Source organism: Caenorhabditis remanei, chromosome IV, assembly GCF_010183535.1.
Source record: "Caenorhabditis remanei strain PX506 chromosome IV, whole genome shotgun sequence".
NCBI classification, from domain to species: domain Eukaryota; kingdom Metazoa; phylum Nematoda; class Chromadorea; order Rhabditida; family Rhabditidae; genus Caenorhabditis; species Caenorhabditis remanei.
The window spans coordinates 14,409,635-14,420,798 of record NC_071331.1 but is presented as its reverse complement, the minus strand read 5'-3'; the positions used below and the strand labels follow the sequence as shown (position 1 = coordinate 14,420,798).

The 11,164-nt window shown below is 37.5% G+C and overlaps 2 protein-coding genes across 2 annotated transcripts; one reads left to right on the top strand and one right to left on the bottom strand.

Annotated features, from left to right (window-relative positions):
* Nucleotides 1-2,320: 2,320 nt before the first annotated feature.
* Nucleotides 2,321-2,834, top strand: GCK72_014043 (uncharacterized protein; the record flags this gene model as incomplete). The annotated part of the gene is made up of 3 exons (XM_053730116.1): nt 2,321-2,445; nt 2,501-2,642; nt 2,688-2,834. 3 exons carry the CDS (start codon nt 2,321-2,323, stop codon nt 2,832-2,834), a joined length of 414 nt encoding a protein of 137 aa, XP_053584888.1.
* Nucleotides 2,835-2,979: 145 nt separating this feature from the next.
* Nucleotides 2,980-3,329, bottom strand: GCK72_014042 (uncharacterized protein; the record flags this gene model as incomplete). The annotated part of the gene is made up of 3 exons (XM_003107923.2): nt 2,980-3,080; nt 3,129-3,239; nt 3,290-3,329. The coding sequence occupies 3 exons, from the start codon at nt 3,327-3,329 to the stop codon at nt 2,980-2,982; spliced, it is 252 nt and encodes an 83-aa protein (XP_003107971.2).
* Between the last annotated feature and the right edge of the window lie 7,835 nt (nt 3,330-11,164).

Genomic DNA, 11,164 nt, shown 5'->3' with positions numbered 1-11,164 from the left:
GAAACAACAAACTTGATAACTCAGGAATATTTTAAGACTGTTTAAAATTAAAATGATGCTCTGGCATTTTTCGAAATCTAGCTACAGTAGTCCAATATGTACAAATTTGCTTTGGATTTTTGTTGTTTCTCGACGAAGATGTCGATAACTTCAGATGAGAATATCGTCACGGGTGACTACATACAAGTTACGGAATCTATATGCAAATGAGGGTCCTATAATACCTTTGTGCAAACAAGCTTGTCATCAAACTTTTGTGGATGAAACTATTATATAATATTTTCTGAAAAAGGATTTGAAGTTTCAATAAAAACAACTCGTATGAGTAATCACTGTTTACTCTTTGACTGTCAGACATGAAAACGACACATTTGTATATGGGAGACTGAAAATGAAGAATCTATGAAATTGAATCCTATAAACTTTGACACTTCAAGGTTCTTGTTCCAGTTTTCCGATACGATATTTCCATGAATCAGAATGAAGAGCTTCAGTGAAAGAAAGTGGAAACAAACAGACACAGTAAGAACAAGCTAGAGCTCACGCTAGAAGTTGGAAACAATAGAAACAGGGAAGATGGTAGCGGAAAAAAGAAGCGCGCAATTGAGAAGGTCGGAAAAGTGGAAGAAAAGAACAAATAATAGTTGGGAGGAAGTGATCGACCTTCGTGAAATACGTGGGAAAGTCAAAAGTTTCATCTGTAACTCTGGATATTTAAATGTTTTTGATTTGTTAAAAATAACAGTCGACCAGTAAAGTTATGTTCCAATTATGTGAAACTGATTTTATTAGTCGAGTTGAATGATGTAAAAGCCTCAGGAATTCATTTTAGAAGATTTTAGAATGTTTTTTGGAATAAAACTCCAGTTTGAAAGACGCATAACAATGATATAAAAGTGTATCAACATGCGTAGACCCGAAGACGAAAACGGACAAAATGCGAGAAAGTTTTACGATCCACGAAAACAGAAATGGTCAGTTGGACGGTCAAGAGCCACATATAACATTCATTTCAAAATAATCTAATAGAAACGAAGAGCGTAGAGGCTTGGAATGCTGGACTGCCTGCTCTGACACTTTAAAAACAACTCATTGTAGTTGAAGCGGTTTGATTTATGAGGAACAATTTGAAATGCCGCCAAGAGATTTGAAGCTCACCGCATCGGTGTGATTTTTTATGATAAGAAATTCATTTGGATTCCCAGAGTTTTTAGAGCTAAATGAGGAAGTTGGGTTCAAAAAATTGGGAACATCTACTGTATTTTCGAAGAACTACTGAACTCACTGGGAATTTATTAACCTGATGTTTTAGTTTTTATGGAAGATTTGACCAGGAAATATAATACTTCAGATGCGCAGTTCCGTATGGATTTGAAGGAATGAAATGACCGAACGGAAGAAAGAAAAAGGCTGGTGGTGTGAAGAGCTCGTTTGACTGGGAGAGGTGGCAATAAATAAGCAAATGTGCAGAAGCAGGTGCGCTCTTAAGTTTTGCGATGATGATGGGAGCAAATTGGACGACGATGGAATTGGGTTTTCTCACTTTTTTACGGCAAATCAGTCGATTTTGATGTGATATCTTTATAGCCTTTATCACTTCAGTAACGGGAAAGCATGAGTTTAATGGCTCCAACGAAACTCGCGTCAAAAACGAAAAATCTTTTGATTTCGAAAAATACTAGGAGATTTTCACACAAAAACGATGAAAATACTGACGATCCGTCCAATCACATTTCCGATGAAGACCCTAAAATGACAATAGCGATGAAGACGTTTCGGACCATTGCCGATTCGTTCATTTACCTACATTTTGTGATGTCCCTCTGTTTTGGAGGATTTTTGAAAACTGGAGAATTTTATGGTTTCGGGATAAAATTTATCAAAAACTTACATTTTTTCAGCATTGAAATACCCGTTGAGCGGCGAAACGACGCCGATAATTATGTACAATCTGTAAGCGAAATATAAGAATTAATAGTTAATCGAATTTACAATCGAAAAGCTTGAAAACGAGAAATTTACCAAAAAATGCTGAAAGTTTGAAGCTCGCGGTGGTCATTTGACGAGAGACTGTACAAGGTATTGAGACGCAGACAGTGTAGTAGGGCGCAGTTCATTTCCTGTAATTTTTTCAAGTGTGACCAAAAATCGCCATCATAAAAGGACAAAAAAGAAAAAAAACAAGGCAAAAAGGAACAAAATCATAAAGAAGTTTGAAAATTAGACAATAGAAAACTAGTTTCCTGTTTCGAGTGGCCAGAAATTATTATAAAAGAGTCAGGTAAGGCACTTGACTTCGGTCAGTTGTCAGGTGAACACCATGTCTCTGAAGTTGAAATTATTTCTGATTTTTCTGAATATTTCTTTATTTTCTTGTGCTTCGAATGCAGTCGAACGATATACAAAGAAATTCAATCCGAAAGTATTGAAAGAAGGCGATCATATGTGAGTTTCTAGGTACATCAGGTTACTGTAGATGTGATAATCGTTTCATTTTCAGCAGTCGTAAATATCCGAAACACTTGATGGAAGTAACGATGAGTTTTGGCATGACGGAAGAAAAAATATTATTTATTGAAGCAGTTATCGAAGACAATTTTACAGATCGTTTCGATACGGACTCTCTGAACAAAATACAAGAGGTAACTAAAGAATTTATTTCAATTATATTCTACATCCACTTTCAGACAGTTCAAAAGTACCTTGGCGGCTATTGGAGTATTCAGTTCTACGATGATCCCTACATGTTCTTTTCAACTTCTTTCAAAAGAAGTCCTAGCTTTATTGTTCTGGATGTTAATGGAAAAGGGGTTGCCGTTGTGAAAGATCGCTGATTTGTACTGAATTCAAATCTAATTAATTGAGATCTTTAATCTTTTTTTGTTGTTGATATTAACCCTTTCTTGAAAAAAGTTTTATTGAAAAGAATTGGTGGAAAGGCATTTGAGAATTAACTAACTAAAATGAAAACAAATAAAGTTAAACTCCAAATTGTTGTTCTCTTTGTGCTCGTTCCTTTGCATATTGTCTATCCAAATAAGCTCTTGCGATCTTCATTCCTTCCAGTTGAAAGAATGGATCTGAAATAATTGAATTGATTTGAATAACTTCTTGGATATGATGCTCACGCTCTTGTTCGATTCCTGCACTTTTTGGAATCTCTTCGCCTTCTCCGGCAATTCGAAACGATCCACTTATATGAACATTCTCAGATGATTCTTCACAGAACACTGATAAAACTGAAGAAAAATACATTTTTCAGTTAAAAATTGCTTAACTCAATACTTACCAAAAATCGTGAAAATCAAGAGAATTGTTGGTGTTTTCATAGTGAATCCAAATCTAGAATGTAAATGGGAATTGGTGCAAATTGAATGAAAGGGAAGGATTGAACAGATGGCCGTCGATAAATTAATGAAGAGTTGAATAGAAGATGAAGAAGAGCACTTAGTATTAGATGGAACATTTGACAGATTACGGTAGCAAGATGAATCAAAGTATTATTTGAGAAAATGGAATTTCAGAAATGATTTAACATCGGAAATATTGATTCAGAAAAATCTGAAAACACATAGAAAACCAGATAATGATATCCTGTAAAACAAGAATTCTAGTAAACCATCACGAATTTTGAATTAATTTCGAAAAATAGAGTTTTCTTATTTGAAATATTTCCGAGGCTCCTTAAAATCCCGTTTTATGGAAATGATACCAATATTCAACTCGTTTATATTCCCAAAAACCCAAAAGACGTGGTCTTTTGGAGTGAAGTAAAGCATCAGAATGAATCGGCCGATAGATTTGAATTTGCATAACAACACCATAAGCTCCGCCCACTTCAGAATCTAGTTTCCACGCGGAAAAGTTGCAAAGTTTCGACAGAAAAATAAACGAAAAAGTGAAAGCTGACAGAAGTTTTTGGATTATTTTTCATCGAATCGTAAAAATAATTTGAATTTTCGCATTTTTCCAGTGGTTCGAATCAGAATGGAAACCTGAAAAAGAAGTAAAATGAATCCTGAGAAGCTACTGAAAACGAAATGCGTTCATTTCTCTTTTATCCAAAACTTTCTCTCTCAGTTGACATCATAATGAGGGTGTCCTCAGACCGGATTTCATATGATTTCACCGAGTACGTATTGCATAATTTACCCTCATTTTATCTACTATTACGAGACTTTTTAAGGCTATACACTTTTATTGCTTGAAAATGAAACCGGAAAATCCTATTAGCAGGGTCATGTTTTTCTATTTTGTTTTGTTGACTTAGAAGTGAATTAGGAATACAAGGCACGGATAGAGTCAAAGGGAAATATCCAAAAAAGTTAACAGAAAATGATAAAGCTGAAAAAAACAACTGAAAAGGGGAATGAAAACTCGTTGGGAAACTGGGGAAAGTGAAACGGTTTGGAGGTGAGAGGGAAAAATAAAACAATAAACATTTTTGTAAAACCCTTAATATAGGGTTTGATTATCACAGAAATCAGAATGATAGAAAGAAAATGTGTTGATAAGTTATTACTATAAAACATTTAGGCATCAGATTGTCGATTGAACAGTTGCTCTAATTGAATACGCTCAAAATCATCGCCACCACGTCTTTGTACAGTTTGTTGGTTCTGTAAATTGAATATGAACCTCTTGGAATGTAGGAAATTCAAATTACCAAATCTTCATCTGATGCCATCAAACTGGAGGAACTCGGTGCCGCTCCAGTACCTTGATCCAAACTGCTACGAATCGTATCGTTTTGATGCATTCCACGCATTAAGTCACCTCTGAAACGTAATTTCTGATTAGAAATACATGCGAATCGTTGCATGAAAAGGCAGAGAAACACACTTCACAGCAAAACTTTAAAAATATAATTTTCTGCAATTTTTGTATTGCAATTAACCAAAGTGCATAAAAACCACACAAGTCTCTGTGATGTTAAAATTTGAAACAATTGCTCAAGAAAAGCATGAAATTACCGGCTCATTCTACGATATTTCGATGAAGTACGGTAACTTGACCGTACGAAATCGCTGCTGAAAAGATTATTTGAGATTATTTCTTGAACTAAAATCAAACTAAAAGAGGGAATACATTTATAAAATAAGCCATTCGTTATTTGAGCAAACTTTGATTTTGAATTGTGTGATTACCTGGTATTTCCACTATCAAATCGCATCAAATCTACATGAGCAGGCGGAGAATGGCTTCGTTCTTCCTCCAGAAGATTCTCCTTGGAGTCATAACGGGACTGAGTACTATCAGCATCAGATGCTTCTCGTTCCAAATCATTTATATTGTCATCGAATCTGAAATTGAAACCATGCGATTATTATTGATTAGAGTACGATTGAATATTAATTTTTGGATATTCTAGTCCCTTGCTTTTAGGTAGTTCTACCTTTGTGTCTGTGTTGCATACATAGATCATATGATGTGCTGACGTGGCAATGAATTACTGTGTTACGAGATCAAACCATGCGGAGAGAATGTGCAAGAAAAAACTACACGAACTGCCACGTCACTCAACTATAAACTAAGGAAGAGTCAACTAAAATACTAACCAAATATGTGAAGTACTAACAAATAAGGGGCCTAGTAGAACCAAGGAGATCTGCAATTTGTAAACTGTCTGACTTCATAACTGCATTTTGTCGATTTGGTCAATTCTATCCAATGACAAACATTTTCCCAGAAAGTATCTCACCAACCTGACAGAAGGAGCGGCTGAAACAGATGCAGGAAGAAATCCATCAGCCATAGGAGATGGACCATCAGTGGAAGAAGAGAAGTGAGAGAAGTGCATTTCATTGACGTCGCCTTCAGTTTCAGCTAGAAAAAGCCTAATGAAATCTTCTTCGAATGTTCAAAACTTACTCAAATCCATTCCTGACAACTTCTCCATCAAACATTTATGATCAATGCTTAGTTCTGTTGCATTTTGTACAATTGTTGATCTTCTTCTCTGCTCTGCTCTCACTGATCCTAGCAATGGAGCTCGTTCTCTTTCAGAATTTAATGCAGCTTCGGCAGCTTCTTCAATTTCTTCCTCCTCATCTTCTTCTCTGAGAGTCAGTGCTTTCCGCTTGTCTACTCGCAAACCGGGCGGAGAAGATCCAAAAACTTTGAGAGTTTCAATCAATAAACGAACCAAAGTCCAATCTCCAAGAGGCAGAGTCATACTTTCCTTAAGCTCTGGAAGTGGACAAGTGGCAAGAACAAGACCACACAGATTCAATTTATAGAATCTCTCGAGAATGGTATCCAATCGATTTGATGGAACATCCAATTTCCGTACGAGATTTGCAATAGCATCCAGTTTCATTTCGACGAGTGGTGTTTCGATGGACATCCATGTCAATTCGTCCTGTAAAATTAAAAATTATAGAATCCAAAAATTCATTCTCTACTTACGCTGAACAGAAGCCGTGCATTTGGTGGGATAGCCATTCCAGCGCTTCCAACTTGTGCCTCAATATCCACCAATCCTTTACTCCTCTCTCTGATCAACTTCCGCAAATAAGGATCCAAACTGCTCGTACATGGAACAAATTTCTTAACATGTCCAACCGTCAATCTCTCTGCTAGTGGAATTCCCTTTGAATCTAAAAATCCTTCGAAGTTTTCGAGATTTCTGTCCAACTGCATCAAGTCATCCTGAGCGGGAATGTGATCTTTGAGTTGATGGTATACTTCGGATAGGAGGAGCTGGTTGTTGTGCACTTCAAGAGCTCTGTCAATCAACCAACACATTCTAGATGGCCATTGCTCAAGGAGTGAAACCCAGTGACCTAGGGACATCCATGAGAAATCTATTTCGAATGCTCTCATAAGACGACCAGTAAGTGTCAATGCGTTGACGATTCTCCTCATTGCACGTGGATTCATATTTGAAAAGTAATCTTCGCCGAGAATTCCATCGTTCAAGTTTCGTCCAACGGCACTAGTTGAATTCATATTCGGAACTGTTGACTTCTGAAAACAAGTTGTTTGCTAGTGAACGAATCGCCGAAAAAAGAAACCTTTCTACTCGTCCGTCCATCAGCTTCTCTCAAAGAAAGATGTGATCCATAGAACGTATCTTGCCGCTTGAATCGTTCTTTCCATTCTGCCATTGATTCTCTCTTTTCACGGAGCTTTGATTGCAGCTGTCGAAGAGCTGAATTGTGCAGATAGAATGGCATACTGATGATATTCTTTAAGTAATCATGTCCAGTAAGTTCAGTTCCAGATAGTGCCGAATGCATATTATGGTTGATTGCAGAGACAATAACATGTGGATCAACAGCAATGATTGTGATGAATGGACGGTGCTTACGAGCAGAGAAGAGAAGTTCCAGTGCATCTAGTGTTTGAACCATTCGTTCCTGTTCACAATTATCCAATCCATCAACAACTACAACAAGACGAGTGTGACTTCGAGTGAAAGCATCAAGGGAACGAATCATATCAGCAAGGAGATCCACCTAAAATTCAGAAAATGTAAAATAAAACAAGACTATTTCAAACCTCTGTTTGTAGCTTCTGCATTAATCCTTCGAATCTCAATTTGTGAGCATTACGAGCTGCCGCATTTACTCTCCGTCTAGGCACATTTGTCCATGAATACCTAGGAACAGTTTCAATCAAAAAATCGTTCAAAAACATCACAGCTTACATGATAATAAGTCCGATTGGGTAGACTGCAATCATAACAAATCCACAGAAGAAAGCGATAGCTATGAAGAGATTGAAACTGTTCGGGTCGCGATCAGAAAGTAACCAAATTGTTCCAAAGATTTGTGCCATAGTTAGTAGAAAAATGGCAACAATCAACAGGATGACGTGAGGAACACCACAGTGACGACGTAGAGATCCATGAATCCCAGCTGAAATTAATAACTTGTATTGGAGGGAAAAGACATCAGAAGTGTTGCCACATAATAACTTCAAGATATACATCTTCGAATTGCAAGAATCAAACATTTAACTGAGATATCAATTGTCCACAAACACTCATGCAGATTCATGTTTTTTGTATTTAATCTGAACTTCATACTCACGTAATTTTTGGCGCGTGGGTGGCACCTATCTGGGAGTTAGCCACGAGTTTCGGGAGTTAGCCGCTGGAAACGGCAGTTAGCCGTGAAAAATGGCAGTTAGCCGAGGTAAATGGCAGTTAGCCGGTGTGGCACCGAAATGGGATCGAAACGGCAAATAAGGTCCAGTCGGGGAGTATCCGGCATCTAAGTGGCGTTTGGCAACTAAACGGCGCCCTTATGGCGGCTTGGTGGGCATCGAAGTGACACCACGTTAAACATAGTGGCGCGCGGAAGTCGTGAGATGTCGGCTGCTGCTTTTTGATATTATTTTGATATTATATCCAAGACACGAACTTGAAATACTACTAATCTGATCTAAATTTTGCCAGAGTCATCTAAGGTGGCTTGCTCTCACGGCACGATCAGATACATGACCTGAGGACAAGCCAAGAGTCGAAGTTCTCGGAAAAGGGTCACTTTTGTTCTTTCATGGATATATATCATACAGACACATATCAGTATTTCAAATTTAGCGCACATGAAATCAATTCCATTTAGTTAAGAGATTGGATAAAAAAGTGAAAAGTAGCCAACGAATGTTTGAACTCAGGCCACACAAATTGTCACAAAATGCCGTCTTCCACTTTTAAATCGCTTAAATAAATTACCGACTTTCAAAATATTAGAAATATTTGGCACCTAAGCAGCGTGGTATCGGCGTGCAAACGGCATGTAAACGGCACTTACATGGCGAATTCCTCCCAGGATAGGAAACTACCGAAACGGCAGTTAGCCGACGAAAACGGCAGTTAGCCGACGGAAACGGCAGTTAGCCGAAATCGACGGCTAATAGCCGTTTTCGTCGGCTAACTGCCTGGAAATTACGTGAGTACTTATGTCGATTGTGAACCGAGTTGCAAACTGTGGCATCACATGCTTAAAACCCCCGAAACAACACGAAACATTCTGACGAACAATTTCACACAAAACTGAATTTGATCAAGGCAACAATGAGCATACAACATTTATTAAAAACCTTGTTGTTGCGCGTTTTGCTGCTGTAAACTACGGTAAGTTGTACGTGAGAATGGTGAAGAGTATCCGAATCCAGTGTCTATATAATCTGAATTTCTAGAGTTACAGATCTAGATATTGAACAATTTTCTGGAATTGCGGGAAGAAATTATCGTGGAACAGTATCAAAGTTCTTCCAGGATGAGTAACAAAACTTACGATATGGTGGCTTCATTGAGCAGAATAATCGAACTGGGAGCACTCCGAAATGAGTTTCAGCTGCTTCGAAAAGAGTAGCGACAATCTTTGCAAGAGCTTGTTCACCTCCAATCGATGATAAACGATGATAATCCGCAAAAAGAAAACTGTAAACAGATATTTTAGAAAGTTTTGCGAGCATTTAAATTACCTAACAGGCATACTTGCACTGTCCTCACTGTTCATCGGCGCGTGCAGTGTCAAGATATTGTAAACCAATCGGACCCGACTGAACACTCGGGCGAAGAAGTTGGCTATCTGAAACGGCGTTTACTATTCGTAAATAACTTTAAGTTGAAAACTTACATCCATGGACGTATACCAGTTCTTTCGATCTCCATAATAAACCACAATTATCAGAGAGCATAAAACGATGAAAATGAAGAGAAAAATAGACCATGAAATGAGATATGCAGTGATTGAATTGGAAATTGCTATAATTGTTGTAAATGTCAGAGAGAACAATCCAGTAAAAGTGAATATAGCGAAGAAAAGAGCAAACGAGAGACTGAAAAAAAAATAGTTTTACTGTAAGAGATGAATGAAACTCACGAGAGTGATACTCCATCAAGCCAATCTCGGGAAAAACTATGCATTGCTTCCTTGAGTTTTGCTAATAAAGCTGACTTTCCTGAACCCCATTTTGCATAAAGTCCAATGGTTAGAGGAAGAGATAGTGATGGTTCACAAACTGTAAATGATGGATTTAATTGACCAAGAACAGGGAAAAAACTAACCAATATCAGCTAAAACATTCGAATAAACATCATATCCCATCGCCGTGTCCATTTTATCTTCTGCATCAATTGGTCCGAAAATAAGAGGAAGAATTGGTTGCGGGTTCGATAAGTCGATGGAATACGGTGTCTGACCAAGCTTATTAGGGCGGTATAACAGACGGGAGTCCGATGGATTTGCTGAAGGAAAAAAATATGAAAAAGGAGAAACAAAGGAAAACTTACATAAAAGAGCTTGTGTCAATCTTCGACTTCGTGCACGAAGAGCCAAATGAAGAGCATTGTCACCACAGTTATCTACAGCAGCTAGTTTTGCTCCAAAACTCATAAGGTAAGTACACAAGTGTACATGTCGACATTTGGCAGCTCGAAGAAGTGGTGTTTCACCGTCCTAAACAAAAAAGTTGTTTAACTTTGTTTTTCTATATCGAACTTTTTACCTTATTTTTCAGCTCTAGATTTGGCTTTTTCTCCAGCAGAATGTAAGCAATATCATTGAATGATTTATCGATAGCCAAGTGAAGTGGAGTTCTTTTTTCCTGAATGAAAATATATTAGCTTTTGAATAAAATTGAAAATTACCGAATCTTGGCAATTTATATCTGCAAATTTATCAAGAACCATACGAACGATTGCAGCATTTCCACTTCTAACTGCAGATGTCAGAATCCAATTCCCAAATCTTAAAATTAAAATTAACACATACGGTGATGATTAGAAAACGACTACCTATCACATTGATTCACGAATGCTCCAGAATTGATAAGAGATTCGCAAATATCTGCGTATCCATCTCGAGCAGCCATTCCCAATGCTGTTAAACCGTTTTGATCGGCAACATTCACATTTGGTTCACGTGTTAAAAGTAGGTCAACTACTTGGATGAAGTTTCCACGAGTTGCTAACATCAGGGCTGTTGATGAATACATTCCAACAGCATCAACTTCTGCTCCAGAATTTAAAAGAAGTTGTACAACTGGCAGATGTCCTTTTCGAGCAGCCCATATTAATGCAGTACTTCCAAACTTATCACATGCATTGACCTGAAAACTTGAGCACGATTAGTTTAATTAGACTAATTCTTATTTTTGCTTCATAATGAAGGTCATTATGAGAGTCATTATTTTTTCTGCTATTCAA